The 16,619-nt window shown below is 45.9% G+C and overlaps 1 protein-coding gene across 4 annotated transcripts in view; it reads right to left on the minus strand.

Annotated features, from left to right (window-relative positions):
• Positions 1–16,619, minus strand: part of RBM20 (RNA binding motif protein 20) — a 225,009-nt gene that overhangs the window by 26,527 nt on the left and 181,863 nt on the right. For all 4 annotated transcript variants that reach the window (XM_055249444.2, XM_055249476.2, XM_055249468.2 and 1 more), the window contains 3 exons: positions 14,973–15,104; positions 4,426–4,505; positions 1,984–2,653 (listed from right to left, as the gene is read on the minus strand). In XM_055249444.2, coding sequence (XP_055105419.2) covers positions 1,984–2,653; positions 4,426–4,505; positions 14,973–15,104 — 882 coding nt within the window. The remainder of the gene's footprint in view (positions 1–1,983; positions 2,654–4,425; positions 4,506–14,972; positions 15,105–16,619) is intronic.

Consider the following 16,619-nt stretch of genomic DNA (forward strand, 5'->3'; position numbering starts at 1 on the left):
ATATATGTGCATCAGAGTCATGAATTTACTCTTTAAAAACATTATCCCTAATATACCCTAAAGACGCAGCCATGCAGAGTATCTCCAGGTTCTTCAAAACAGTCTTTCTTTTTCACTTTTGCCCTTGCTTCTGCTTCTATCAAGAACCTCAGTGGGGCACAGTGGCTCACGCCTTTAATCCCAGCACTTTGGGAGGCTGAGGCAGGAGGATCATGAGGTCAGGAGTTCAAGACCAGCCTGACCAACATGGTGAAACCCTGTCTCTACTAAAAACATAAAAATTAGCCAGGCATGGTGGCGTACACCTGTAATCCCAAATACTAAGGAGGCTGAGGCAGGAGAATTGCTTGAACCCAGGAGGCAGAGGTTGCAGTGAGCTGAGACTGCACCACTGCACTCCAGCCTGGGTGACAAGAGTGAGACTCCATCTCAAAAAAAAAAAACAAAAAACCCAAAACTGCTTTTTTCTACTTTTAATACTCAGCTCAAATATCACCCTCTCTGAGCAGCTCTTTTCCTATTCCTGTGCAGAGTTAATAATTGCCCACAGAGCAGCTCATCCGCTGTAAATGCTGGCATGAGTCCCATTGTATACAAATTATTTTTATATTAATAGGTCTGTTTCCACCATTGGACTTCAGTCTCTGCTATAACATGGACTACGTCCTATTCACCTTTGGCTCGCCTATACCTAGCACACCACCTGGCAAAGTGGCACTCCATCTATACATGTCGGAATGAATGCTGAAGTAGCATCCAAAAGGTGACTCTTCAGTGTTCATGGGGTAGAGATTTGGGCTCCTTATTTGCACTTAGTATTGTCACCAACTCCCAGGTCAGAATGACTAGAAGATATGTGTGGAGGATTTTAAAAATTAGGCTCCTTATGCGTATTGCCAAACCTCACTTATCCTACCCCTACTTAAATATAGAAGGCTCTGGCAAGAAGGAAGTGTAAGCCGAGTTAGAATATAAACCTGGTAACCAGAACCCTACTTGTGATGCCCCTGTGTGAACTGAAGTACTGCTGCAAGCCCTCAGAGCTTTCAGATGCTGGAAAGAAGGTGCCAGCCATTGCCATGCTTTTTTTTTTTGAAACAGAGTTTCGCTCTTGTCATCCAGGCTGGAGGGCAATGACATGATCTCGGCTCACTGCAGCCTCTGCCTCCCGGGTTAAAGTGATTCTCCTGCCTCAGCCTCCTGAGTAGCTGGGACTACAGGGGTACACCACCTTGCCTGGCTAATTTTTGTATTTTTAGTAGAGACAGGGTTTCACCATATTGGCCAGACTGGTCTCGAACTCCTGACCTCAGGTGATCTGCCTGCCTTGGCCTCCCAAAGTGCTAGGATTACAGGCATGAGCAACTGTTCCCAGCCACCGTGCATTTTTATTAGACTGGAGGTAAAACACTGTGGACAGCTCTGGGCACCCAGTTTAATTTAGGGGGTGGTGACTGCTTCTCCTGCACCACCTCTCATCAGAGTTCTGGGACTGGTAAATGCTTTTGGCAGGAGGGAGGACAGAAAGAACCAAAGACCTAATCTCCCTTGGGAGGCTCTTTGGGTGCAAACACCTCAGGGCCACTCCCTACTGGACGAACAGGACTACAGGCCTTTCCATCATGTCCTGCCCTAACTTCCAGTAAAGGCAACAGGTGCCGTGGGATTTGGGGCCAGATCTCCTGGGTATAATTCCGGGTCTGCCATTTCCTGACTGTGTGTTCTTGGACAAATAACGTAAGTTCTCTGTGCCTCAGTTTCCTCATCTGCATAACAGTAGTACCAAGCTCAAAGGTTGATACTCAAAACCCGTGAGGATTAAATGAGTTCATTGAGATAAAGTGTCTCGCACAGTGCCTAGCACACAGTAAATAGCCAGTCAATGTTCATTCATTCAATAAACGTTCATCCTCATTATATTATTATGATTATTCTCCTTCAGGGCCTGCCTCGCCTTACCTGGGGGAAGAAATTGATCATTACCTCATTCTCTGCCACTGTGTTTTCTTTTCTATCATCAGCTCCTTCTTGGTCTCTATCAGGTCTCTTGGTTTTATTTTTCTCATTCTGCTTGGCCTTGGCGCCCTCAGGGGCCCTAGTGACCTTTGGCCCCGGACCCTCTTCCTTGCCTGAGTCATCAGGATGGGGGTGTCTGCTTTCCCGCAGCCTGGCCTCGTCTTTCCTCCTGGACCTCCCGGGGGCATCCTGCTGCTGCTTCAGATACTTGTCCGACTTGGCTTTGGGCTCTTTCCGGTAGTAGCCATCTTCGCGGCTTTTGTAGCTGGACACAGAGTGGGGCGGGTTGGGAGACCCAGATCTCGGGTACTTCTCCCGGTGGGGCCTCCCTCCTTCCGGTCGCTCCTCCAACTCAGCCTTGTCCAGTTGCCGGGGGTGGTGTTTGCGATCATGTGCCCAGGGGTCCATCCTGTCCCTTTTGTCATCCCCGTTCTCCCTCCAGGGAGCCGGGTCTCGCTCTTCCTCCCTCCTGGCATAGGGAGAGTGCTCCCAGGAGTCCCGGCCATTGCCCCAGTCAGCCCGGGAGGGGCCCGGAGGGCTGTGGGAAGAGCTGCAGGAGGTGAAGCTGGGAGTGTGGGACCTCGGGGAGAGTGACCGGCTCACCGGACTACGAGACCGCGGCCTTTCTGGGCCATATCTGTGAGGGAACCAAGGAGCAGGATTTAGAATCTTCACGCCTCCCATCCCACCCCACCCACACACAGATACACACAGTCTCTCTCTTAGATATACTGTGCATGTAACTGTGTACACTTTTAACTCCCAACTCTACAGAACCACATAGAGTGGTTCGGGAGAAAGCCTTTTCCTCCCTTCTGGCTTCTGTGCAGAGGACTTCTCCTAAGCACAGCACTGGCCACTCTCTGTCCCTTTACTCATTCTGTTCCTGGGAACTAGGAAGAAGAACTGGGTTGCTTTGGCTCGATTCCAGCTTGCCTTCTCTTGGAAAGGAGCTATGCTCAGGGAGTGGACCTCTGACTCTCCTCCTGGGGGTGTGCGGGGTGGGCACTGGGGGGCAAGATTGCCCTAGTCCAGCCTAGTGGGTAAGGCTGCCTAACCCTGGGTGCCGTTAGCCGACCTCTTAGCTGCAAGACTTGAAGCCACTCCTACATTTGGGCTGTATCAGAATGAAGCTAACCTCTTAGCCTCCAGTTTTCTCATTTATTTCTCAGCTCAATTTATGCATGGAAAAGGGATGCTAATTACTGGGGAGGGCAGGCTCAGAGGTTAAAAAAAAAAGAATTAGGAAGGTATTTTAGGGTTGGAAGATACTCTAGAACTCTGACCTACACATGTTTGAGATGAAGAAACTGAAACCCAGACAAGCACCCCAACCTGTGTAAGGTTCAGAGCAAGACTTCCTAAACCCCCTCCACTCTGTTGCAGAATTACAGGCTTTACACGTCTTTAAAAAACCCAAATAATCACAATTTTTTTTAAAAAACAGACAAACTAAAACAAATAAAGATTCCCAGCCTGAACAGTTACATACAAAGATATACACACACATATACACATACACTCTGAAGGCTGTTTGGTTATCAAACAGGTCAACTGAGTCATATATCTGATATTGTAAAGGGATGGGCATTTTTTCATTAAGTTCCCAAATACAGGAAAACCATGCAGCCCTCACTGACCAGGGGACATTGAGATGCATCTCGCTAGGACCAGGCTGCCTTGACCATCATGGGGGAAACAGCCTGGGCTTGTGCCCTCTACAGGGAAGTGACAGCACCGCCTGTGGCCACCCCAGAAAGAATCCCAGGACGTGCCAGCCAGGTGCCTGCTCCTGCAGTTTTCTACCTTGGTTCTCCACAGGAACTGTCTTTGTCAGGAAGTGACAGTGGTCAACTTGTAGCCCCAGCTTGGCCTGATCACAAACTTCAGTTGGAAGAAATGGGTTGGAAAACTGAATATATTCAATGTTCAGAGAAAGTGACTGTTCAAATAACTGATTTCTTTTAACCATCTACATTTTACTTCCTACATCTACATTCAACTCATGAAAAACCAAGAGCTGGTTCTAAACGGAAGCCACACGTACACACAGACACACACACGCACACACACACACGCATTACTTTTAGGCTGTTTTAGTAGGGTGTAGACTTGCCCCAAAGGGCCAAATATTAACAGACCTTTTCCTATATTACTTTCCAACAAAGGGGGAGGAGCTGAAGGGAAGCTCAGCATTTTGCATTTTCCTGAGGTTAACCAGAGCAGCATGTCTGAACTGGACTGGTGTTTTTCATGGGGAACATGGAAAAGTGAGACCCAGAAAAGCAGATGGGTGGGGTATGGGCAAAAGCAGGGCACAGCGTGACTCAAATGCCCCTGAGAATGAGAAACAGGAGCGTGTTCCCACTGCCCAGAACCTGCCTGGAGACTTAGGGCTTGGGGCCTCACCTGTCTGCTTCCCGGAACACGTCCCTCTCCCTCTGGGAATGGATGTCCTGGATGATGGCAGCCACGGCCTTCCCGGGTTTCTAGCAAAGTCAGAGAGATCACCATCAGATCAGAGATGGCCTTGCAAACACCAGAGGGAAGCAGCTCTGACCTGGGTCATTCATTGCCTGGTCCACCAAAAGGGAAAAAATGCTTTGTGTGGGGAAGACAAAAGGTGTAATCCAATGGATGAGTGTGAGTATAATGCTGAACTGGGTAGGGCTGAGTGGCCCAGAGAACACTGAGTGGTCCATTGAACCGGGGAAGGAAGGAGCCTGGTGTTCACATTCATGTGCTGGAGACAAGCAGCATTTGTTAATACCCACCTCTGCCAGAATAAAAAAAATTAAAATGTGAAAGAAAGAAAAGGAGAGAGGGATGGAGGGAGGGAAGGAAGGAAGGCAGGCATGCATTGTAAACTTGGAGAGACTTGAAGATCATTGACGGCAGCCTCCACCTTTTATATCTATGGAAACTTAGAGCCAGAGGTTGAGGCAGGGTCTCTGCTCTGCACAGTTCCAGGGTCACCAGCCACCTTGTGTTCCATGCAGTTGGTGACTTTCGGAGTTGTGTTGGGTTAAGGAACACTTCAAGGTCACACAGACAGTGAAAAGAATAAGGACCTGACACCAGGTATTTTAACTCCAAGTTCCTTTCCATGCTTTCCATGCCCTGTGCCCCCTTCAACACCTCATGCACAGACATCAGCTGATGCTCAAAGTAAATCTGTGAGGAGGGTGGCATAAGCTGGGAGTCAGGCTTCACAGCTGAGAATAGTAGGCAGCCAGGGCTCCATCCTTCCCAAGGGTCATTAGACCGTGGCTATGCCAGGACAGGACCAACCCCAGCCCCCCATTCCCAACCAAAGCCCTTTCCTAAACCCACAATGGACACACAATAACCAAAATAAATAAATAATAAATGATTTTTAAAAAGAAATTCATAAGCACAAAAGGCAAGTCAGGAGCATCTTCCTAAAGACTATGCAGAATTCATCCCTTAAATAAAAATGTACCGAACAGAGTGAATTTTATGGAATGTGAGTTATATCTCAAAAAATAAAGCTGATTTTTTTAAAGACCAAGACTAAAAACCGTCAGTCTATGTAAACTTTTGATAATGAGTTTTATTAAATTTAATCAACTTTTTTCCTTGATTTTTGCTATGTAATTTACAAAGAATCATGCAAATTTTTTTTTTTTTTTTTTTTTTTTTAAGAAACGGGGTCTTGCTCTGTCACTCAGGCTGGAATGCAATGGCACAATCACAGCTCACTAAAAGCCTCAACCTCCCAGGCACAAGTGATTCTCCCACTTCAGCCTCCAAAGTAGTTGGGACTACAGGGGCTTACCGGCACACCATTTTAATTTTTTTAGGTTTTATAAAAGACAAGGTCTCACTATATTGCCAGGGCTGGTCTTGAACTCCCGGGCTCAAGCAATCCTCCTGCCTTGGCCTCTCAAAGTGCAGGGATTACAGGCATGAACCACCACGCCCAGCTAAATCATGCAATAAGAGCCATACAAATGTTAAAAAGCATCACGTATCTCATTTGACAGATGGGAAACTCAGGTCCAGAGATGTGATCTAGCTGGACTAGCATGGTATAAGTGCTCTGAGTAGCGTGGCTGATTATCTGTTATTGTTGAGATAGAGGGTTGGGCTGGGAAAAACACAGAGTAAAGGTGAGAATGAAGGAGGAGCTGCCTGCAGTTTCAGGAAGAGAGGTCAGGGCTAGGACACAGAAAAGAGATATAAAATGTTCAAGAGTGAGGGAGGGATCTCACCTCTTGTCATATGGAGATGCAAAATGAAAGAAAGTCAAAGAGAAGGCAGTGACTCCTTCATCTGTGCTGGTGAATAAGTCAGAGGTTTTAGAAGTCAGCCAATCCCCCATTTAAGAAAAGGCCCAGGAACTTCGCACTGGGCAGGATGTCCACCAGAAAAGGCACCACAACTTTGGCAAATGGTCCCTTATGTCAAACTGGAGCTGTAGACATCGACCCTCTGTAAAGCACATGAAAGTGCCACCTGCAAATAACCAGATCACCCAAGACTCGCACTGGCCTCCAGCACCTCAGCCGCTTAAACTGGACCTTGCTCAGACCAAGGCCAAACAAGGATAGAAGCCAAGGCTGTTGGTGTCGGCCAAGAAGAAAGCTGCTGCCCAGGATGTCTCGTCCCACCCCACCGTGTGGCTAGAGACCACTGGTCCTTCAGCCAGGGTCAGTTGTCACTTGGGGTAGAAGAAGAAGGCTCACTTGGAGCTGACTGCACTTGATGTGGATCCCACCAAGCAGGTCTTCTTCCTGCCTGCCCACCTTGGGCCACACAATGGACTCCGGCTACTGTATCACCAAGGGAAAGCCAGCTGGGATGGCTGGTCCCTGAAAGGACCTGTCACAGCACTGCCTTCACACAGGCACCAAGGGAGCAGCAGAACTTGGGAAAGTTGGTGGGAGTCATCAGGACCAAGACCAGGTCATGAGATCTGCCATCGCCGGGAAAGCCACATCCCGGCTCCCTCCCAAATCTGTGGCTTGCACTGCCAAGGTAGAATAGACAAAGGCTAAAGAATGTGCCCCCAAACTGGAATAAATGTATATGGCAATTCTTCAGAACATAAAAATAAAATTCCCCATGGGAGTTGGATGGGGAGCTTTCTGTTGTAAAAAGAGTCCCTAAGGTTCCAGTTTTCTTCTGCTCTTCTGGAACTTCATATCCTCCTGGTTATTCCTTCCAGCCCAGATCCAGGAAAGACTGACATGGGAGGAGGATGGTCTTGGCAGGGAGCGGCTGAGGTTTTGCAGATTACCCACGGCAGAGTGACTATGAGGGTGGGGCTCAGGCTCATGGGGGCAGGAGCAGGTCAGGCCAATGTCAGGGCCAGAGGCATTCCACGAGCTCTTGGTCCCTTCTGCACCTTGGTTATCACAGATGGCACCCCCAGACCCTTCCTCTCAGGGGTGCCCCCGATGAGGGGCAGAGCAGGCTGATCAGACACTGCAGATGAAAACATCCTCTAGTGGCCCGTGCAGTTTCCCAGGGGTCAAAGAGGTGCAGTTAGAGTGGACTTAGAAGAGCCTCTCCTTGGCTTAAACATTCCTCTGCCCTTATTTTCTTAACCACTGAAACTCCTCCTGGGGTCACTTTCAGCCCATACCTCCTGGAGTTACTTCTATCCGGATCCCAGGTCCCCAGTGAGGGGGCCCCTGGGCTGATGATCTTCACACGGACAGCACCAGCACAGAGCCTGGCATGGAGCAGGTGCTCCCTAGTACCCATCCCAAGATGCATTGCTGGAGAGTTGGAAGGATGTGGCTGCAGAGAATGAATATGAATCTGCAAATACTACACGCTGGGACTACTGGTCCCAGGTATTGTGATCCCTCCTGAGGAACAGAGCATCAGTTCTGCTATTTTAGGTGGTAATTGTCAGTTGTTTGGTGCTCTCTTGACCAGCTGCCAGCTGCCATCTGAAAAGTGGACAGAAGTAGCCTAAGATTTTCAAATAAGAGAATTGACTTCCGAAAGCCCTAAGAAAATTCTCTCAACCTTCCTCTTTGGCCAGCTTCTATATCCTGTGGGTAAAGGCATTAAGAGGGCAGGTGAAACAAAGCTGTAATCACCCCAGAAAAATTGAAATGGGAGAGAAAAGAGTAGGTCTATGATAAAATTTTGGTTACCTTTTTATTATAGAAAATTTCAAACATACACAAAAGTAGAGAGAATGGTTTACTGAACCCCGAAGAATCCATTACCCATCTTGAGCCAATGGTGATGACTAATCTTGTTGTATCTTGATATGGTTTGGTTCTGTGTCCCCACCCAAATCTCATGTTCAATTGTAATCCCAGATGTTGAAGGTGGGGCCTGGTGGGAGGTGATTGGATCATGTAGGTGGTTTTTAATGGTTTAGCACCATCCCCCTAGTACTACTCTCCTGATAGAGTTCTCACGAGATCTGGCTGTTTAAAAGTGTGTAGCACCTCCCTGCTCCCACTCTAACTCCTGCCCTGCCCATGAAAGACATGCCTGCTTCCCCTTTGCCTTCTGCCACGACTGTAAGTTTTCTGAGGCCTCCACAGCCATGTTTCCTATACAGCCTGTGGAACCATGAGCCAATTAAAGCTCTTTTCTTTATAAATAAATTACCCAGTTTCAGGTAGTTCTTTTTTTTTTTTTTTTTTTTTTGAGACAGAGTCTCACACTGTGTCCCAGGCTGGAGTGCAGTGGTGCGACCTTGGCTCACTGCAACCTCCGCCTTCCAGGTTCAAGTGATTCTCCTGCCTCAGCTTCCCGAGTATCTGGGATTACAGGTGCCTGCCACCACACGTGGCTAATTTTTGTATTTTTAGTTTAGGTTTCACCATGTTGGTCAGGCTGGTCTTGAACCCCTGACCTCAAGTGATCCATCTACCTTGGCCTCCCAAAGTGCTGGGATTACAGGCGTGAGCCACCGTGGCCTGGCCTCAGGCAGTTCTTTATAGCAGTGTGAGAATGGACTAATACACATCTGTACTCACCACCCTCCTTCCCCACCCGCTGTATTATTTTGAAACAAATGTCAGACATTGTTATCTTTACATCCATTCTGTGATGACAATGATCCTGCTCAACAGCCCCACAAGGGACCATCTACAGTGCTCAGAGTTAACACATCTTGCTGCTTTTAAGACAGTGGTGAGATTCAAGCCTGATGTAGTCCTAGAAAAGTGCTGGCATATTAAGAGGGAGGCACCACCACTAGGAATCTCAACCCGGGAAGAGCAGCCCCAGCCCTGCCCGCACCTGGCTAGGTCACCCCGGGTCAAGGCTTATTGCCTATGGGAAACTCACTTTCTCCACCTGTAAAGGTGGGTTAATGAGGCCCATCTGGCATCCACCAAAAGCCTCAGGGCATGGCAGGCTACACCCATAAAAGTCACAGAGTGCTTGGCCAACATGAAGGGAGCTGCTGGAAAGTTTCATGCCCTCTGACAACTCCACACCTGTTTTACACACTTCAAGAGTCCTGGGAAGACACTGAAACCTTCTAGATGAGCCCAGAACTCATCTGGGCCAGATCCTGTCAAGGCAGCCCTGACTGTTTCAACATTACCAGGCTTTCTAGGCTCGACATCATCACTCACCCGACTCCTACCTGGAAGCTCTGTCTCTCTTTAGCTAATTCTCCCCTTCTTCAAGGCCTTGTTTAGGAATCTCTTCCCTTTTTCACACCCCTCAGTCACACTGCCTTTTGCCATGGAACTTCTGGTAGCTCCTGTACTTATGCACTCATGTTTAAATCTTGTGTAATTTTGCACACGAATAATTTGTCTCCCAGTTGGAGAGTGAACTCTTCCCCAAGTGAGAACCATGCCTTGTATGCTTTGTAACTATCAGTACATAGAGAAGACTCTCAATCATCTTCCCAACTGAGAGCACCATGGACCATTCACAAGACTGCTTCCCAGGGCCAGAAGCCCTCTCTGTTCCGAGGAGGCTGGCAAGACCAGTGGCTCTGAAACCAGACCCTCTGCCCTCAAAAGCACCTGGGAGTCTCATTCCCACCCCAAGCCTACTGAAGAGAATCTCTGGGCAAGAGGACTCCCCACACAAAAGATCCCCTGATGACTCTCTGATGAAGTGACTGGGAGACACTGGTTTAAATTGTTCCAAGTTCACTTCTGCGTCAAAGAGATAATGATTCCATACTTATTGACGAAGTTTCTATAGAACAACCCAGAATATATTCCAGTCATCTTGTCCAGGTCTGCAGGAAAAAGGCTGCTCACTTTTTATTGTTCCTTCAGATTTTCTTTCTTATTCATTTTGCATATTTATTAAACAACTATCAGGTGAAAGCTTCTGCCTCAAATAAGCTGAGGAACTCCCTTGCCACAGGAAGTATATGGGGAGATAAGATATGTGCATGAAGAAATATTCAAGAGAGGAAATGAAAAATACCTTAAAATCTCTCCTTTCTCTCCCTATACTTTGCCTGGTGAGCAAAAGATAAAGTTAGAGGAGAAAGAGCAATCAGAATTTCTCCCCACCTCTGCAAACCCTGGTGGGACCTCATATGCAGCCCCTTTTGCCCAGAGACACACATGGATACAGTGTTTGCCCTGTACCTTCCCAGTAGCCACTCTCCCTCCTCCTGATAGCAGCTGTTCCTCCCTCATCTTGCTCCAGAGCTCTAGGTGGGTCCCTGCCCCAGCTCTGAGGATGTAGCAGATGGCACAGGACCAGCCAATCACAGCATGGCCTAGCCCTGGCCAGAGATCAGTTCAGGGACGTGCACTTGTGCTAAGCTAGTCCAGTCAGAGCGACTCTCTCAAAAGTCTCAGGACTTTTGTGGGAGCTTCTAGGAAAAAACTCTGGCTTTCTCTTGTTGAAGGAAATGGAAGGGGGAGAAAGAGCTGCTGAGGTCACTGTAGCCATCATGCCACCTAGAGGAGAGAGCCTGGGCTGCTATGGCCCATCCCAGGGAGCCCCCAGTAAACAAAGCCAAAAGAGCGGAAGGCAGCGTGGAGAGAAACCAAGTCCTAACGAGGGTCTCTGGGTCCTGAATCCAGCCGTACCTGCAGCCAGGACTTTTCATTTACATGAATCCATAAATTCTTTTTTTTTTTTTTTTTTTAACTTAAGCCAACAGGCTTAATGGAGATGAATTTCTGTTACTTGCAGAGAGAGTCACAGCTGATTCATATCAACATAGGGACCATAAAGCATGCATTACTATGTAGTTGAAACTTACATTAAGTTGTTTTCACATCTGTTATTCCATGCGACCTTCACAATGACCTTAAGAGGGAATATGGCAGCTTGGGGAGCAGAAAAGCCCTGCTAAAGATCGGAAAACAATGTATTCTGGGCCCTTTCTATTCAAAGTGTTCTCTGAGGACCATCAGCAGCAGCATCTCCTGGGACCTTGTTAGAAATACACAATAACAGCACTACCCTAGATATGCTGAATCAAAGTGCGTTTTAACATCATCACCAAGTGATTTGTATGCACATTGAAGCTTGAGAAGCTCTGTTAGAATACCATCTCTGTGGCTTCTTGGCTGGGTGACTATAAGCAAATTACCTGATTTCTCAGGTTTTTTTCATGTAGACGACAGAGATCATAATAACACACTATAACAATGCAGCTTTAGTGCAAAACCAAAACAGTACTAAGTTTTAGTCATAGCTCTTCCAGTAGCTAAATACAATCCTGGGCAAGTTACTGAACTTCTATTAGCTTCAGATTCCTCATTTGTAAAACTGAGATAATAATACCTGTCTAACAGGACTGATGTCAGGATTAAATAATGTATGTAAACTGCTTGGTACATTACTTGCCCCAGAGTACCGGGACTCAATTAAAGGTATATATTATTGTTATTGTTGTACTCTTATAATTACTGCTATTATCCACCCTACACACTTCACAGGGCACGGTGATTATGAGACTCAAAAGATAATATATGAAAAAAAATGCTTAAAGCCAAATAACTCAAAGTATAGTCCTTTCCTGATCTGTAAACTGAGGTTCACAGAGGTTAAGCAACTTTTCTAAGCTCACTAAAGCAGGAAGCGGTAGAGCCCAGGCTGACATCACCATCTTCCAATCTAGGATAGGTCACGTGGTTGTCAGTGGTTCTTTGTTTATTTGCTTTTTCTCCCACCAGACTGAGCTCCTCGCCAGCTTGCTACTTCTACCTCCATGGCACCTGGCCCAGTTCCACCCACGGTGAGCACTCAGTGCACATTTGCTGAGAGCAAAACTCGACCATCTGACCTCTTTAACCCATGTTTTTTGCACCACCCCAAACTATCTCCCTCAGGAAGGTATTGCTATGCTTTGGTACTTTAAGAAGCCTATTACTGCTGTTAATCCTAATTAGAAACTATGACAACATCTCATTTGGAGACCAAACCTCCACTGGGAACTTAGTGTAGAAATTCAACTCTAGCCCGCAGGGGAGAATCCAGGAAACCAGGAACTTTGGTTGGATACAGAATGGGGTGGGATCCTTACTTGTTTGAAAGAAGCAATATACTTTCATTAGGAAAAAAAAAAAGCCAGATTCTGCCTGAAGGAGAACTATTAGCGAAGGAACTTCAGAGGCAATGATGCAAGCAAAGCAGATTCAGGACTGTGGAAGCTGGTTGACACAGTACCCATCTACATACGGAGACTTGTCAGAATGCCAGTCCTAGCCAGAAACATCCACTGAGCCTTTGTCTTCTGACTTCAACCTTGAAGGTGGATTAAGGCCTGTGGGTCTTAGACAAAATGGACCCTAAGTCAATGTGGAATGAGCTAAAGTGAACAGGAAAATCCCTATTAAATGGAACAGTAGAAAGCACAAAATAAGAGGGCAGATTTAAACCCAAATATAGCATTAATTACAAGAAATCCAAATAGACTAGGTGCTCCAGTTAAAAGAACTCCTGCAAACCAATAAGAAGACACAATGCAAAAGAAAAGCATGGGCAGATGACCTGAAATGAAACAGCTCATCAGAGAAGATCCAGATGGAACAGCCAACAAACGATGAAAAAGTGCTCAACCTCCATGCGCAATTAGGGGAATAAAATATAAAACTGTGATAAACCAGGCGCGGTGGCTCATGCCTGTAATCCCAGCACTCTGGGAGGCTGAGGCGGGCAGATCGTGAGGTCAGGACATTAAGACCATCCTGGCCAGCATGGTGAAACCCTGTCTCTATTAAAATACAAAAAAAAAAAATAGCCAGGCATAGTGGTGTGTGCCTGTAGTCCCAGCTACTCGGCAGGTGAGGCAGGAGAATTGCTTGAACCTGGGAGGTGGAGATTGCAGTGAGCCAAGATAGCACCACTGTGCTCCAGCCTGGTGACAGAGCAAGACTCTGTCTCAAAAACAAAACAAAACAAAACTGTGATAAACCATGATACTCTCCCAAGACAGGCAAAAATTTAAAAGTTGGACAAGACAATGTGTTAGGAAGAATGTGGACCATTGAAAACTCTTTTTTTTTTTTTTTGAGATGGAATTTCACTTTTGTTGCCCAGGCTAGAGTGCAGTGGCACAATCTTGGCTCACTGCAACCTCTGCCTCCCAGGTTCAAGCGATTCTCCTACTTCAGCCTCCCAAGTAGCTGAGATTACAGGCGCCTGCCACCACGCCCAGCTAATTTTTGTATTTTTAGTAGAGACGGGGTTTCACCATGTTGGCCAGGCTGGTCTCGAACTCCTGACCTTGTGATCCACTCACCTCGGTCTCCCAAAGTGCTGGGATTACAGGCGTGAGCCACCACGCCCGGCCGAAAACTCTAATACACTACTAGTAGGAGTATAAATTTGAGACAACTAATTTTGGAAAGAGCTTGCTATGATCTAGGAAAGTTGAGTTAAGCATGCCTTATGATGCAGCTATCTCAATCCTAGCTATGTATGTACCTCTAGTTATATGCTCAAGTGCATATATACCAGGATGACATGTTTGAGAAGGTTCAGATTAGCCTTGTCCCTAAAACAACTCAAATGTCCATCAACAGTAGAATGGATAAACTGTATAGCCATACAGTCGAAATATATATAACACTGAAAATAAATAGACATGCCCAACAACATGGATGGCATCATGTTGAATGAAAGAAGCAAGATCTGTAAGAACACAGCATGATTCCATTTATATAAAGTTCGAAAACAGGCAAAACTAAACCATAACGTTTAGGGAGGCATATACAGGTGATAGAGCTATAAGGAAAAGCACAGATATGATTATCATTGAAGTCAGGAGAGTAGAGACAGAGGGGTTGAACAGGAGGAGGGACTCACGGGAGCTTCTGGATGCTGTCCATATTCTATTTCTTGACTTTGGTGGTGGTTTTATGGGATTTGTGAGATCTCACCCATTATTACTTTTTAAACCATGCAATATATAATCAGCCATTTTTCTGTGTGTTCTGTTACACTTCACAATAAAACAAAAAAGAAGGAAAGAAAAGAAAGAAACGTAGATCAGCTAAAACAAAAGCAAACCCTGGTTTGGAACTACTTGAATGCATCCCTGAGTTCTGACAGTTGCCAATTCAGCCAAGGGCTGCTTAGAAGGACTTCTATGAGGCTTAAGACGTAAAGACGAAGGAGAGAGAAGAGAACAAGAGATCAAGGGGGTGACAGAAGAAGAAAATGTTACTGAAGGTCTGTATAGGTAGAGAAGGTTGTATTCAAGGGTTTATGCCTGGAACTCCCAGCACCTTTTCCTTCTGACTCTCTCCTTTAAAAGTTCCCCTGTAAACATCTTCTCCTGGAAAACTTTCCTTGGCTCCCAGGTAGTCTCAGGCGTCTCTTCGCACTTTGTATTTACCTCAAGAGCACTTTTCTTGCCATGCTGCAATGGTTTGCCTCGAGATCCTCAAAGGCAGTGTGTCATTTCTGAATCTTTTCCTATCCTCTCCTTTCCACCAGCATTTGGGTCAGTGCCTAACATGGAGGAGAAACTCATCTGGTGCTTGTTGAATGACTGAATGAACAAGATAATGCTTTACCTTGAGCTGCAATTCCTTGTATCTCTTGGACATCCGAATGAGCAACTTCTCACCATTGATCACAGCAGATTTTTCTTGATAATACTGGACCATGGCCTGCGCAGCTTCTGTGTAAGCCATCTCTAAAAAGGCCTAAGAAAGAAAAGAAGGACACTCATTGAACTTGACTTTAATGGTCTTAAACAAGATTCAGCACAAGGCATGATTCCATGTCTATGAAGTTCAAGAACAGGCAAAACTAATCAATGGTGACAGGAGTTAGCATTGAGCTTCTCTCTCAGGTGGGGATGGGGTACTGATAGAGAAGAAGCATAAGGAAACCTGACATTCTGGAAATGCTCTGTATCTTTACCTGGGTGTTAATTATATGGGTGTACACATGTAACAAATTAATGGAACTGTACACTTAGGACGAGTGTACATTATGCACTGTAGAATATGTGTTTTATACCTCACTTAAAGGAAAAAAAAGTCAGTACAAGGAAGAGATCTCTTTGGTCCCATCTGTTCAAAGAGACCTTTTTATAAACATCACCAAAAGAGCTCACTATAAGATGGCCCTTTCCTGATCCCCAGGGTTACCAGACATTGTTCTTAATTATGTATGTCTGTCCTGGGCTACGTCATGCCATGGAATCCCTCTGAGATGGGAGAGCCCACTAACCCACATTTCCTTGGAGGGGCAGTTGCGTATGTGGCCTTGAGCTGATCCCTATAAAACTTGCTATTTTGTGGTGATGGTGACAGCAAGAGACACAAGCTTTGGTTATTTGAGTTCTTACTTTCCTTATAAAGACAGAAACATACACTAAATTCAGCAACTCACAAACCCCTAGGCTTGAAGGAAGGCCATGTTGTTGTGAGTTGAAGAAAAAGGAAAACTCCCCGATTATGTTTCCACAGCATCTTTCTTCATTTAACTGCTCTGATAAAACAGAGAGAAATGGGCTTCTCCACTCAACCTGTGTCTACTGAGAGTTCCAAAGAGACTGTTTTGACTGTGTATCAGTTTACCCCAGTAGCTGGTGTGGTGAATTTGTTGCTGCTATTGTTCTTTGGATTTGTTTGGTTTGTACTATACTGACAATATACTGATCCTGATTCCTCAATGCTGCAGGGGAAAGGGGACCAGTGACAGGGAAGCCCTCACTGTGAGTCCCTAACTCTCTCATTTCCTTAAACTAAATGGTCTAAACAAGCTCATTCCCTTCCTTCTCTCATATTTATTTCTGAATTTCAGATGCACAGCTTTTCTCCATGCTGTCATAGTCTGTGGCATTAGCGTGGGTGACTAAGAAGTCAAGATTCTTTAGGGTTTTATTTCACATTCTGCCACCCAGCTTTCTAAGTGCCTCTTTCTTGATAAACATTTTAGCACCTCTAGCTCTCACTTGTCAAATGGGAATAATATTAATCTAGGGACTCTCACCACATCAATGTTACAAGCTGAATTCTGTGCATTTACCCAAAATAGAATTTCTGAGAAGCAGGAACAGAGACAAGTGAGTAGTCTCACTCCAGGTTGATGGAGAGAGATAGCTAATGACCTGATGTGGCTATGAGTCTCCAAAGTTCAGCCTTCTTTAAGAAAATAATTTTTCCTATGCCCGTTCCTCCGATTCATAAAGTAAAAATATTCATTAAAAG

The sequence above is a fragment of the Symphalangus syndactylus genome, chromosome 2, assembly GCF_028878055.3.
Source record: "Symphalangus syndactylus isolate Jambi chromosome 2, NHGRI_mSymSyn1-v2.1_pri, whole genome shotgun sequence".
Classification (NCBI taxonomy): Eukaryota; Metazoa; Chordata; class Mammalia; order Primates; family Hylobatidae; genus Symphalangus; species Symphalangus syndactylus.